At 26.4% G+C, this 15,888-nt stretch overlaps 1 protein-coding gene across 1 annotated transcript; it reads left to right on the top strand.

The window, feature by feature from the left end:
- Positions 1–8,983: 8,983 nt before the first annotated feature.
- On the top strand, positions 8,984–15,777 carry LOC148235152 (uncharacterized). The gene is made up of 7 exons (XM_088186558.1): positions 8,984–9,203; positions 9,274–9,408; positions 14,454–14,658; positions 14,725–14,974; positions 15,036–15,252; positions 15,317–15,465; positions 15,529–15,777. Exons 1-7 carry the CDS (start codon positions 9,198–9,200, stop codon positions 15,593–15,595), a joined length of 1,029 nt encoding a protein of 342 aa, XP_088042684.1. The 5' UTR covers positions 8,984–9,197; the 3' UTR covers positions 15,596–15,777.
- The last annotated feature ends 111 nt before the right edge of the window (positions 15,778–15,888 follow it).

Genomic DNA, 15,888 nt, shown 5'->3' with positions numbered 1-15,888 from the left:
AATATCTTGCAAAATTTACTTCACGTTGCTTTTATATAGATATTGTGTGACTGGTTTCACTGACAATTCCCAGAAGCGTAGCACTTGTTGACGCCCATCTTTTTTTAATTACGGATTTTAATTACTTTTATTTTGAAGAGTTGCTTCAATAGTGGAAATAAAATATTACTGTGTGAATAGGATGACAATTTAATTGTATTTTAGAGTTACGTATTATTAACATATGTATATATATAAATATTTTATTGGAGAAAAAACTTGAATTCATAATTTTCTTTATGAATGTATGTATCAAAATACTGCACAATCCAAAGTTAAATAGAAAGTTTTTTTTACTTTTTTTCATAAAACTATGTCACTATTTCAATATGTACTATGAACTCTGCAAATATTATCAATAACTCACTTTCACTTTGTAGCAAAAATTCAATTACGTATTTTTTACAATTTAATCCCATGTTACGGCATATAGAGTAAAAAACATATTTTCATTTTAATAAATATTCATTTTACATTATCGATTTATAATTCCAAACACATATTAACAATCCAATATTTAAGATTATACTCGGTTAAATTTAAAAAAAAATATTGTCATATTTTTAGAATACAGTTTTATGTAAGTAATACATAACTGATGCAGAATATATTGGACATTAATATTTAATTCTTTGTTTAAATAATAAAAATATAATTTATATATTAGTTGTATTTTAAGGGTAATTTTAGAAAATTGTATTTGTATTGTGAGATTGTGTGTTAGTAATGTAGTTAAGAATATAATACTCAGATTACCTAATAAAAAAATACAGTGCTGTTATCTTTAGAATAAAAATAAATTTGTTATAGACTGTTTATAATTATTACCTAATCATACATTAATATTACTGATCGTTTTATTTTAAATTTACATATGTTTCATATACTCAAAAGTTAACTATTGAATTTTTTGCAAAATATAAATATTATGGTCTTATCTTAAGCCTTAGATCTTAGACAACTTACTAAACAGTTTAATTAAACTAATTGTATTTATGTTGTATCTTAAATTGAACATCCTATAATTTTTATTTTTATCTGCTACTGCTATATTTGAGTTTATATTATTTTTATTGAATAAGTTCTTTATAATAAACATATTCTCGATAAAATTGAACAAAGGATCTGTATATATTTTCGCCGCACAGACACGGAAATTACGGATTCCATAAAATGACAACGTTATCAATTTGACATATTTCATAATAAGACTTTTTTTTTAACAATATTATGACTTACAATAAGTGAGAATCTAATGAAGCACATCTAAACCATATTTTGAACAAAAGGAGATCGCAAAAAATAAGGCGTCCCTGCCAAGTGCAGCTAAAGACCGGAAGGAAATAATTAATAAGATGGCTGCTGACGTCTGGAATCGGACATGACACCAGAAGAAAAATAAAAATGTATCATTACACAGTTAAACAGTCTAATAATATTTGTGTCAGACAATAACAAAAATGGTTCCACCCCGAAACATCAACATTGGTTGAAGACGATGGACAGCCGCCCAATTCTCAAGAGAATACTGCCGTACTGAATCAATTCCGCCACATCATACAAAACTACCGCTTTGCTTTCGATATAAAATAAACGAGAGCTTAGCTGAACTTATATCGAGCGGAGTTACGCCGAATCGACCGAGGCGACCATTAGAAGAACGAGAAAAGCAGCAGATTTTTTTATATCGTCCAAATTATACGGCTCAATTTTAAACTGTTGTGATTAAAAAATAATCTATACTTATATCTCAATTTATGAGGTACGGGGCTAAGTAAAAATATAAAAAAATAACACTCAAAATCATTTATTTTTGTTCCACGTGTGTATTTATGTCTCAATATATGTCTCACACAATTTTCAAGATGCAAAATTCTTGGCTATTCTTCTATTTCGAAAAAAACAATTTAGCGATTAAGTGGGTAGTGAGAGCAATGTATCGAAAAGGAAATCTCTAAAATTATCGTTTCATAATGTAAGTTTTATGACATATTTCGTTTCGGCATCCTCAAACATTTGCCGTTTAACAATAAAAAAGTGCGAGTTTTCGCGATAATTACACTCGGCATACTCGGAGGACGGTGGTACAAAAAAATGGCATTTAAGTCATTGTTATTATTTATCGTCAGTGATTTATGATCGTTAGAGTCTTGATCACTGCTCATCCATCTGTTAATGGTTAGGAAGAGATGTGGCAGATTTTTTGAATACTTAATTGATTAGATAATTAATATTTATTTTCGATTTAGAAATAACAAAAAATATTTATTATTCACTTTTGCAAATATAAAAAGAGCAAATTCTGCATGCACAGTTAGGTAATTTATAAATAGTAAATTATAAAATTTTCATTCGACATTTTATTATGTTTTTAAGTTTCTAATCCGCGAGAGTTGACAATGGTCGGCACTTCATAAAGTTTCTGTTAATCCCTTGACTCATAGTAGTAACACATTTTTGCTGTCAACAATATATTAGGACGGGTGAGCCGTTTTACGTGTTTTTGCGATAAGCAAATTCACATATTAAAACTATCCTACGTTCACGGACAAAAGGCGAATCAGGGGTGGTTAACAGTTTTTTATTTTTATAATTAAATACTATTTTAATATAAGTATATAATATAAATGATGACTTTGTGTGTACTACTGGCCAAAAATATTTAATTTAATGGAAAATATGAGAAAACCGGGTCATGAATTTGGCCAGGTATTTGGATGCCCTAGCGGCGCAAGTACAAACGCATGAGTTATTTCGTGGCAAGTCTCGTATGAATTGAATATTATTTTGGTTTAGTCGACTGCACTTGTACTTGTCATTGAAAGTTCAGGTAAATAAAATAAAACCAATGTCGTACCCTGGGGTATGATAATGACAGTTGAAACACGCACCCAATATATATATTTTAAAACAATTTGTCATATAATTTCAGTCTAATCCATCGAAATATGCGTTATATGTTAAGCCAAATCAATTAAAATGTATGTTGTAAATGTGGGGTACAATCATAACTTACAAGCGGCACACTTACCCCAAGTGACGACGAACACGTCCATTCATCGACACGATTATTATGATTCGATCAGCCTTGGTTTCAATCTTGCTTGGCGGATTGCATTCGAATGCAGCTCAAGTGTATGTAATACACGCATCCAGAATTGGACAAAAGTCACGCTTTTTAGTGCGTTTCTTCTTATTCCGAGTCATCGTCAGTAGATTTTTGTGTCGTTTACGACTTGGCATCGTTGGTTGGTGGTTCAAGGGGAATTTGAAGCTGCTTAACATAATTTTAATACGTTTCGCATCAATCAACCACGCGGATGGTGAACATATCGAATGAGGTCGAGAGAAGTTTTTACTAGAAAAAATAGACGAAAACGTTGAAGAATATATTGTATTTAAAATTTACATAAATGCATATTGACCTTTTAGTAGTTTTCTCTTCATACTCCTGTAATTGCAGTCGATTTGCAGTGATATTTATATCTTTGTTTGAGGTTTTTTACTTTTAAAACGCATTTGTTAAATATTCTTATTATTCCAATTTAAGCTGAACAAATCTGAATAATTAGGGAGCAAAATTATGAATATGATCAGAAATCACAGTCAGTAGATTTTTAGACTTTTGCAAAATAAAATGCATATGAGAATACAGATTATTTGGACGGATCAATGTAATAATTCTATATGTATTTTTATTGCTGTGTACTGCTTTCTAAAAATAGTTGAAATGTAATTAATATGATTTATCACATTATTAAATTATTTTGAATAGAACAGACAATAAATATATTTTTTCAATCATTTTAAGATCATGAAAAAAAGAAGTTTTAAAAAGGTGCATATTTGAGTAGTAGTCTTTAAAAATTGAATTGCTTAGAATAATATTGCACTTTAACATATTAACTAGTTTTGTTTATATTATCAATTTATATTTTATATATGGCTTTGATAATAATTTTTATACATCTGTAGACTTTCATAACGATAAGAATTAAGCTTTTCATAAATTAGGAATAACAATCAAATATATTCAGATAACTGATTCACCATGTTAACATATAAATTATATCAGTAATTAAATTTTAAAAAATCAAATTATAAACAGGTGTAATAATGATCATAGAGAATCTATGTACCTGCCTTGATTTACTAGGTAAATTATATTGATGAAATCCAAATATTTCCATCTTTCTTACTTGTGAATAAACGAAAAAGTCCTACTAACTGATTTTTAAATCATATATAACCAGGTTTCTTAATCGTAATCAACTAACAAAAGAAAAAAATATATCTATAATAAACTTGTTTTGTTTAAAGATGTGTTTTAATATATTTTCGATTTAAAACATACTTTTGTTACACAAAATAAATTTATTAGTGTACATTTTTTTGTGTATTATTTTGCCGCATATTTGTGACTCATTGATGTAACTTGTAAGTTAATTGCTCTTAATTTAAATAAATACATGTAAACATATCATATAATTGATTAAATTTTAAGAAATTAAGAATTAATTCTGTAAATATTGTAGAATATATCATTATAACCATTTTGATTTAAAGTGCAGCTTTTTAATAAAATATAGTTCAATTAAAATTTATTAGTATGTAATATACACATATTCATAAATATATAACATTAGTTAAACCTTGCTTTTCTATATTTTTCTATATACAGTTAAGTAAATTTAATTATAACCACATACCAAATATAAATATAAAAATAAAATAAAACCATATTATAACAACAAGTCATTATTTCTTACGTTTAATAACAATATTGTAATGAAATAATTAATTTTACTATAAATAGATAATGTACAGGATTATACCATATTTGGTTTGCAATTAGTACAACAGTATAATTTTAAAAATGATTTAAATTAAATAACCCAAGTTTGTATAATACTATTAATATTAACAGATGCACGGGCTACTTTTGAATGCGCCAGTTAAAAAATCGCATATGAAATAAGTAGTGAGCCAGCTAATAATAAAACATTTAAAATAATTAAATTTTATAATTATACTCTTTCGTATAATCAATTGGTCGTATTTTAAACAGTCTGTTATTATAAAATACAACAATATGTTATGCAGTTTAAAAATATATAAAGTTAATTTATTATTTTTTAAATAAAATAATTAAGAATTAATACATTTATATTTAATATTCAATTAATATATAAAGGTTCCAGTTAATATGCATACTATTATTCTTTGAATGATTACGATTCTAAAATAAATAAGTTTTATACAGATTTTTAAATTCTGGTATATTATTAAAAACTATGACTTTAAAAATGTAAAGTAAAGTATTTTTCTTAAGTCAAAACTCGTTCTTAAAAAAATAAATGTCAGTGATGCAGTTACATAATTGATACACACATTGCAGAATTGCTATGCTCTTAATAAAAATATACATCTATAAAAGATATGCTCAAACTTGTTTAGCAAACCCTTAAATATAATATGTACATAACAGTTAAAAAACTTAAAAAATATGTATAGTTTATGAAAAAAATAATTTGGTTAAAACAATTGTATGATATGACCTTAAAAACCTATTTGTGTCAATTCAGTATATTTAATTTATCGATTATGTATTGATAAATCTAAGCAAATAATCAATTAAACCATATAAATATATTTTTATTATAAATTTAAACTATCTATATATTATAGTATCTGAGTTGTTTCCGGTCTCAAGGCGCTTTTCCGCATATCGCCGCCAGAATCTGACCTCTGCTCGCAATTCTCGTATTGCAATACGGTTCGTTCTTAAAAACGCAGACGTCCAAGGCGGAGGTCTATCTGTGAAAAATCAACGGTCACCAAAACCATCCACAAATACTAACAGTATCATAAACATAGAGATGAAACTACGCCGATGTGCGCCTATTACTCGACACCAAGGCTCCGCATTGTCATTCAGACGAGCGTCAGATTTCGCCACAATGTTATTTCTATATTTTGGCCAAGATCAAATGACGAATCATCGTTAGGTGCCAATGGCGTGAACCATCAGATTATGCATTAATCAAGTGGTAAATAATATAATTAGCATAATTTAATTATTCCTTTTAGAGCTTCGTTACACATTACTTAGACAATAAAAAAATACTATACAGCAAAATTTTTGCTGCAAAATTGCAAAATTATTATAATATTTTTAAATACTAGACTTTAGTATTAATTTTTCCGAAATTCTTAATTTTGAGCAACAAACTAGTATTTTATTAATATTAAAACTATTTTTTTATAATTAATAAAACACATCGTTTACTTTTTAATATCAAAAATAAAATTTTAACCCTTGCAGCTAGCAAAAATAATTTAATAAGAAAGATATGATTGCATGTTTAAACATAACAAATCAATATTCAGTATAACATAATGCTTATATAGAAACATTGCTTTGGAGTCCATTCTTGAAATGCACGATTTGTATTTATTTTGTATTAACAGTACCGATAATAAAGCTATATAATAATTATGTTTACAATTGATGCTTTCGCTTTGTTCTTGGTTCCCGAATATTATTATTGTTTTTTTATCTAAAACTCTGCACTTAGCACAATACAAGTGCAATATAAATAAATCAAGCTAATTATTTGATTTATTATAAATAAATTCTTACACGTAATATTATAACTTATTATTAATCTAAATGTACATTTTCCGTTGCAGCATGACAGACGTTAGCCCAATGCGCTACAACGAGGTAAACACAGTCAACAACTACTAAGTAAGTAGTGAGACACCAGACTGAAATCAATGTAGGTGCGTGAAATTTCAATTTTAATCAAGTTTTTAATCCGTGAGACTTAAAAATCTATGTAAAATCAATGTGATCTGTGATGATTGAGAATTAAAAAAAAAAAAAAACTTTCAGGTTATTTAAAAATTTATTTAAAAATAATTTAAAAATTTATTTTTAAAAAAATAAGGGCAAAATTATGCTTAAATAAACTAAATATATACTACGTAGCATAATTTAGTTGAAAAAATGTAATTTAAAATAGTTTCAGATATTTTGTCATTGAAAAATAGAGTATAAAAATACATATATTATTTATATCGCACAGAAAAATATATTATCAATTTTTAATTTTATATAAGTATCGGACTATTTTTATCTTCGTGGCAAAAAAATGTAACGTAATTGTATCATATTGGTTTTACATTTGTTTTCTAAGCGTAAAAAGTTGGTACATCTCAGATTTTAATATAATTTTAATATTAGTACAACTTTTATTACCTCTCTACCATTGTATCATAAAAGACGTTTACAGCGTGCGTGTTATAATACTTTAGACAAATAATCAATGTCTGGCAAACGGAGATATCTGATTTTATAAATTGCAAATTATTAATAATATAAAATCAATTAGCACATGATTTATGTATTTCAGACTAGTATTTATATTATTAGTATAAATTTAAAATTTATTGTATTTATTGGAACATATGTTTATTGGGTTATTGGGTTTACCTTGTAGTGATGAATTCATGTAATCATTTTTTTGGATTTGTTTTCAACATTAAATCGTGTAAGCGCAGTTTATTACATTTCTTACTTAACTTTTCATAGCGTATTGCGATTATTCTGTAAGAGACTAAAAGGGATATTTTTAATTTGTCTAAAATATCTTACTACGCAATGAGTCACTAACCTGAAAATCGATAAAAAAATCAGCAAAAATGTTTTTCATACTACAAAACAAGAATTCGACATACATAATAATAATTAGCTATGGTTGAGTAAAGTAATTGGCCGTAACCCCAAAATGTATTATCTAACTGTTTTTTTTTAATTTTAATTTGCGCATGGCCAAATAAACATTGCCAGAAATTTGAATAGTTAAATATTTAACCGTGAATGAAATATGCGTGTAATATACATTATATACTACTATAATCAAATATCTAGTATAGAAAATATTAATCAAAAATAATAAAAAAATGTATAATGATTGATTCGTTGCAATTTTTTGCTGTTCAGTCAACGTACAAAGTTGTTGGAGATGATTAATAACTCAAGTTCAAAAGTTCGAAACGGCTTTGCGTGTTGAACGTATGTTTGTTTAGTTGGCGTTAAACAATAACCGCGATTTAACTCTGTGTGCGATCGTTAGTTAAACACGCTATTTTTGCGAAACAAGCGTGCTAAAAAAATATTTGGTTTTTGTAAGCGTACCTAAATAGGAACTGTTAAAAACTAGAACATTAAAAAACAGAAAAATATTATTGTATAATATATTATTATTTTATTTAATAAACATTGAATTATTGCTATATATTATTCGCATAAATTACTGTTTTTTTGTTACAAGTATGAAATAACTTGATAAGTGAAATAATCTGTGCAGTAAAAAAACTATCAAAACATTTATTAACTATGCAATTTCATCACTACGCTAAAAAAGACTAGAATTTTGTAAATAAAATAAAAATATATTTTGTGATGTGAAATATTTTTCGTAACGATTATAATACTTAAAAAAATACCTTTTCATATTTAAATATCTAAAAGTGAAATACAGTACTCAAAATTTGGCTTTTAATTAGCAGAATATTTACTGTATTCAATAGTTTATTTTATAAATTAAATTACAAATGATTTGAGTATTATATCAAAGCAAAAAAGTTTTAGGTTCAAAACAATGCTTCGTTTGTTATTCATTAACGCATTGGGTTAAGTTCAAGACAATGGAAAATACTTTAAAGAAGCTTTTTTATACCAGTGTAATTAGCTGCTTAGTTTTTTTTTGTTTTGTGATACTTTAAAAATATATATTTGCTATATTACTATGATATTAAAGGTATATTATTGGTGAAAAAATGTCCAAAATATATATTAGCAAAATATTTATAGTCAAAATTTTAAGCAAAAAATAACGCTTTTCCTGACCTCTTGAGGTCACTTTTCACTTTCCAGCAAGCGGTGCATCGCACAGAGTAATAACCGCAGAGTGACCCTGACGAATCGCACCGAATATCGTCTCTCGTAAGTGTCGTTTTTCTTTCTGGTCACATATTTGGTTACTGTTGGTCATCAATTGTCCGTATAAATACGGGGGACGTGTCGTCAAATGTCAACACTTGGCCACCATTGTCCAAAGTGCCGTGTCGTTTTGTGAGCCATTGACAAGATGCAGGTAAGCCAGGAGCACCAGAGACACCATTAAAAAACAACCCTTGGACTCATAACTCAAATCATTTAAACAGTTTCTAGTAGTCATTGCCCTAATTGGAGTTTTGGGGGTGCAAGGATCTCCGGAAGCTCCTGCTCCTTACGCTCCTAGTGGATGGAGACCGAGTGGTCCAGTCTTTGAATTACCAACGGAAATAGGAAGCAATCAGGTATTTACTATAAAGGATCATCAATATTATTCGTAATGTTTCTAAAAAACGATAGTGAATTTCGTGTAATTACATAATTATCTCACGCGTGGCGCGATGGTGTAACGCGAGCCACACTTTTGGAATTTCAATGAACGTTCAAGGCGTATTTTTATGTCTTCACTATTTGCATAAATGTGCATATTGTTGACGAGTGCTAAAACAATGCCGAAAAGGTAATTTGTGACAATTAGACAGAGCCTTGAATTACTTATTTTCAAATTTGTTTTCCTATTTAATTAATCGATCAAGTATTTTAATATTTTTTAATGAATAATACTTGATGGGTAAAATTATGATAAGTTTAATTAAAATTTACCATAATTCATATTATGTTTAGTATGTTTACAGTCACTAAATTGTAATATTAATAATTTAACCATTTGCTTTCTATAAGTATATAATATATAGTCTACTTAAATCTTCAGTCAATGTAATGTTTAACAAATAGATTTTAGTTTCTTGGACTCTTCTGTGACGCATTTGGCTATCGACTGTCATGCTACTTAAATCAATTTATAATATTATTTAATTAAAATTTATATTTTTGTATTCCATATTTTTTACATGCTTTACATAATTTACATACATAGTTTACATCAATCTTCAGATACTTTAATGTTTCATAAGTAGGTTTTAGTTGTTTGATACATTTCTGTTACATATTTGGCTAAATTAAATTAATTCATATTTTTATAATATATTTTTTGAGTACATAGTTTATCTTTATAATATAACACAATATATACAAATAGTTTACTTAAGTCTCCAGCCATTGTATTGTTCAATAAGTAAGTTTTAGCTTTTTATTATCCTTTTGTAATGGTTTTAGCTAACGTTTGTTATACTATTCAATTAATTCAAAATGAATAAAATAAAATTTTAAAATAATATTTAGTTTTTAAGTTATATATACATATATAATATTTATAAATAGTATAAAAATGTTCTATATTAAAAAATAGGTAATTTTTTAATAAAGTACCGATTTTTATTTTAGTAATCACAGGTTTGTTTTTTTACCGTTCGTTGAAGTCTTTTGTATTGATTTATATCTTCGGGTGATTTTTGCTATCTAAATATTTTTTTTAATACAACATAAAAAAAATAATAATACATATTTTACAAAAAAATTTCATCTCATTAAAAATAATGTAAATATATTACAAAACCCCCAAAGATATTTTATATAATAATTTTTAAACACAAGTAATTTTACATTAAAAAATTACAAAATATTTTGTAGCTTTTATAATATCTTATTGATGTTTTTATTAGTATATTATCAATATTATTTTTAAAGAAAAAAATCATTGATTAAAAAATACTTTACATTTAATTCTTTTTACTTAACTATTGAATTAAAATAATATTTGATGTAATCGTTTTACTAAATAAATAAAATTGTAGGTATTATTATAATTAAAATTTTACTTTTTCCAGTTCAATAATTCATAATTATAATATAGATCAGAAAAACCATCAAAACTTAAATAAATATCATATTACATTAAAATTATTATCAAAAATATTTATTGTGTCTTTGAAAAAGGAAAATCAAAAAACATTTTTCATTTTAATTTTCATTATTCTTAAAAAAATTGACGATAATGTAAGAAGTTTATTTAATAATTTAAAATTAATTAGGATAAATATTAGGATATTTGTTGAAAAATCAAAATAGAGTTCCTAAGGGTTTAAATTTTTTAATTACTCACATTATTTTAAAATACTATACAACAAGCACAGGGATAAAATAATTTGATTTAAATTACTATGAAAAAATATGATAAAATATGAATTTTAAATTTCATTTAAGTTTTAATCTAATCATTAATATCTAAAACGACTGTAACAGATACAAGATAATAAAATGTATGAATTTAACTATTAACATTATTATAAAACTATTATATTGCCAAATATTTATGTACATACATATATGCTATAAATATTAATAATCTGTATATATTAGCATACTCAAAACCATTATTAAAATATCTAGTATTTAACTTGCGATTAACTTTACAGGCGTTTTAAACAATACTGATAATGATTTTAAATCTTTCCGTAAAATTTAAAAGTCGAAATTTTCTCATCTACCATTCTTAAGACCTAACTTTAAAAACCATTTCATGGCGTATTTGCTTCACAATTTCAATTGTAATTTCATACTTATTTTATATTGTTTTGCCACTTTTCTATTCAACTTTGCCTTATTTTGTATTTAATATTAATTATGACATTGATTTTTAGTAACATTTATTTTTAATTTCTGCTCTTAAAGAAATATTCAGGCTAATAGTTTAAATGCAAATGAGCATTTTTGATTTTAAACGACTCATAAATCACATTCTAAATTAAATATTATGGCAGCAATTTAGTTTTAAGAATGACAGATTCGACTCTATAGAAGTGGATCAATCGATTAAAAAATATATTTAGTAATATACAATAAATATAAAACGTAATAAAACCTGCTTAAATAATTAAAAATATCTAATAGATTAGGATTTTTGAATAAAATTAAAAAAATTATCGATTTACTAAAATAATTTTACTGCTCAAATATTATGGTGTAAAAACTATATGTATATATCACACGTATCGGAGGTTAATGTGTTACAGCGCCAACAATTAATCACGTTTGTTTTAATAGCTTGTTTGAAATATGGCTTCAACGGCTACTCCCAACATTAACGGCAAATTACACACACATACAACGTGTATAATGTATCCAGATAACACAACCTAATATATAATATAACCACTGCACGTTTTCACACATTAATTTTGTTTAGCAACTTACCGAATATTTTCGGCAGCAGAAAAAAAATATAACACATCTTGTTAATCGGCCAACATTGATCGTGAATTTTCTCGAGATTTTTTTGATTATCGTTGCGCAAGGGTGGAGCCGATAAGTCCCGCCTTACGCAAACTACGGATTAAAACAAACGGCGTAAGGAGAGATGGCGATAAGAATTTTAATGGCCTTTTTCGGCGGAACGTGCGGCCTCATCACGTATCGTCGATGAAAGGCGGTCTTGGGAAATATTTAGAAGTTGGGAAATCACATCGGATGAGGTTTGGGAATCCTTAGTCCTTGATTACACGAATTGGTACAATTTTCACTTTTTGTATTCATTGTGAATATTTTATTTTGACCATGAGAAACATGCATTGAATATAATGTTTTATTCATATATTTTTATATTCTTGATCCTTTTATTTTACGCATCTAAAAAGTAAAAAAAAAATACCTTTTTTTTATATTCTGAAATATTTTAATTAGGTATTTATTTTGTTTATATATTTTAATTTTTATCTTAACTGTATGGATCCATGAAGTCGCAATTCAAATTTGAGTCCATGTTCTTTTGAAGGAATAAAATACCAAGACAGTTTTATAATTCACCGCCTTCCTGTTTTTTCTTTTATTCCGGAATATAAGAAGTAACCCCTGATCATTTTTTTCTCCTGTAAATATTCAGTTTTCTGACTCATATATTTTTATTAGGGAGCGTCATTCTTTTTCAATCCAAAATCGGCAATAAATTGTGTTTATTAGCGCATTTTATGTATTTAATGTCGATGAAGCTGATTACTTCCTCTCCGGAATATAAGGAGCACACCCCAAACCACCTGGCTCTTTGTTGCCTGAATATATTTTTGCTGAATCATTTGCCATATTGACGATGAACATAGTGAACCACATTTGGTCCGTATAAATTTATTTTACTCTAATCAAATTTGAGTGGCATTCTTAAAAAGATCCTAAAATTGATAATTGCTTATATTTTACACACTAAAATTTGTCTTGTCGATAACCCAATTTTTATAAACATTTTTATCAAAAAATCAGATTTTATAGACTATTTTTATAGAATTTTGTTAATATTTATACGTATTGAGTTATGTGTTCCATGGTTATTAAACATAGAAAACTATCGGTAAACAAAATAGAAAGCTGTAAAGGTAGTGAAAAGTGGAGCTTTTATTTCAGATTGGATTTTTATATTTATACTATATTGTATCATATATGTAAATTCAATTAAGCAATTATTTTTTAATTTAATTTATTTGTAGAAAATATTTTTTTTACAATGGATAATATTTTATCATTTTATTGAAGAAGTCCTTATTTGATATAAGTAAATATTTTATACAAATCGGCAATTTCAAATCTCAATAAATTATGACGTACAAAAATTATGTTGTATTTTATACTATAAGTTACTATTATATTAAAATATTTGGTATCAATATAAAGTATTTTTTATATACTTAATATGAAATAATTGTTTTAAATTTACATTATATTTACTATAGTTTTTTTTAAATACTAAAATACATAATTTAAATGTAATTTTTTAATATTATTTGAAATAAAAATAAAAATATTAATGCAGCTAAAAGTAGCCCAGAGATATTTATGTATATATGCTTTCAAATATATTGATATGTTAAGTACTAGATCTTGGAAATTAAAAATAATTTTCATTTAAATTATTATAAAAAGGTTAAAATTAAAAAAATAGTGTTTATGTATGTAAGTATTTTTAGAAGGGAATAAATGTTTTTTATTTATTAAAAAATTAGGCATAATTATAATTTGTTCATATAATATTTGACGTTGATAGTTGCTAAAAAATTTTGAGAATTAAAATCGGTATTTTATCATTTTTATCGAATAATATTTTTTCACTTAAAATATATTAATAATACAAAAACAGTGGTGATATTATTATTTTATTTTTTTAATTTCACAAAAGAATTGGTATTAAGAATCATTTTATAAAAGTATATTTAAAATTATGACTCAAATTCACAAGCATGCGAATTTTCCTCTTAAATATACATATTGTGGTTCTCATATTTTCATAATTTTACATTACGAGTTATATACTAATTACTTTTATATTTTTAAATAATTTTAAATAATTCTGTTAATGTCAAACTAAGAATCTCATTATAATGAATGTTATATCTCCTTTAATTTTCAGCCAGCTAAAGAATATGGCCCGCCAGCTCTCAAATCCGAAATCGAAGTTACCGAAGAAGAATTGCAATACACTGGAGAAATCGCTACCACAGAAGCCACTACATCTTTCTTGGAATACGGAGCACCAGCCACTGAAAGCAGCGAAGAATTCGGAAGCACTCCATCTTCGTCTTCGGGCGAATATGACGACTTCTTGAACGTTCAAGGTTTGCTCTTACACTTTATAATACATTTTTTATAAAAATGTTATTTCATCTAATATATTTTTTTAGGTCTTCCAGAAACTCTACCATCTGCCGAGTTTAGATCTATAAATTCGCAAAGATTCACAGCTGGTCGCAATCAAGGATTTCAACAACCAGCTAAAGTAAGACAAGATTCTAGAGAGCAATTTGGAGCTAGACTTACTGCTCCAACTCAGAACAGAAATGTCTTTAACCAAAGAAATCAATATGTGAGAGTGAATCCTCCAGCTAGGCAGGAAAATGCTAGACTCAGAGGTGTTCCGGTCTTCAATCAGAGGTTATTAAATTTTTGTTATCATTTTAAAATATAGTTTTAAATATTTGTGTTATTTATATAGATTTACTGGTCAAAGACAAACTTTGGATAGCTATGGAGCACCAGCTCAATCTTATGGTCCTCCAACTCAAGAAACGATCCAAGAATATGGAACGCCAGTTCAAGAATATGGACCGCCCACTCAAGAATATGGACCACCTGCTTCGGAAGCTCCCCAAGAAGAAGATGTTGATTTACCACAACAAGAACAAGAAGAATCACCTGAATCAGAAAGTGAAGTAAGTATTGATGGATTATGTATCATTAATATTAATTTGGCACACTATTTTTTTATTGAAATAGGAAAACAGCGAATCTGAAGATGAAGAAGAAGCTGATGGCGAAGGAAACATTGCTATTTCTAATTCTGTAGCTACTGGTAGATATGTCAATGGAAGATCTGGTCGTCTTCTCCAAGCTAGAGGAAATTTGAGAAATGGAAAATCAGCAAGGTATTTATGATGATATTTGATCTTGAGATAAATTATATTTTCATTTTATCTTATATTTTTCAGGCTGCAACAAGTTAACCAACCGATTTACACATACAACCAATTTGGACAGCTCATCAGAATTTATTAATATGAAACTTGTAAAGCACTGCTGTTTTTTATATGTATTTATGAGACCACTTGTTTTATAGCACTATGACTTTTTACAAATCGATTTTTTTAATTGTTATGATCATTGTGCAATAAATTGTTTTATTTCATACTATTTACTTTTTTTAAATTTACTATTAAATAAACCAAATTTGATATTTATATATTTTTTATTTAATTATAAATACACGTCGATTTCATTTTCGAATTGGCACAGTTTTTTCTTAAGCAATTATTTGAAACAATCGTTTAAGAAAAAATATATTTTTAATA

The sequence above is a fragment of the Plectrocnemia conspersa genome, unplaced genomic scaffold, assembly GCF_051122295.1.
Source record: "Plectrocnemia conspersa isolate PC_06_02 unplaced genomic scaffold, ASM5112229v1 ptg000005l, whole genome shotgun sequence".
NCBI classification, from domain to species: Eukaryota; Metazoa; Arthropoda; class Insecta; order Trichoptera; family Polycentropodidae; genus Plectrocnemia; species Plectrocnemia conspersa.
The sequence above is the reverse complement of the archived record's forward strand: the minus strand, read 5'-3'. Positions and strand labels throughout refer to the sequence as shown.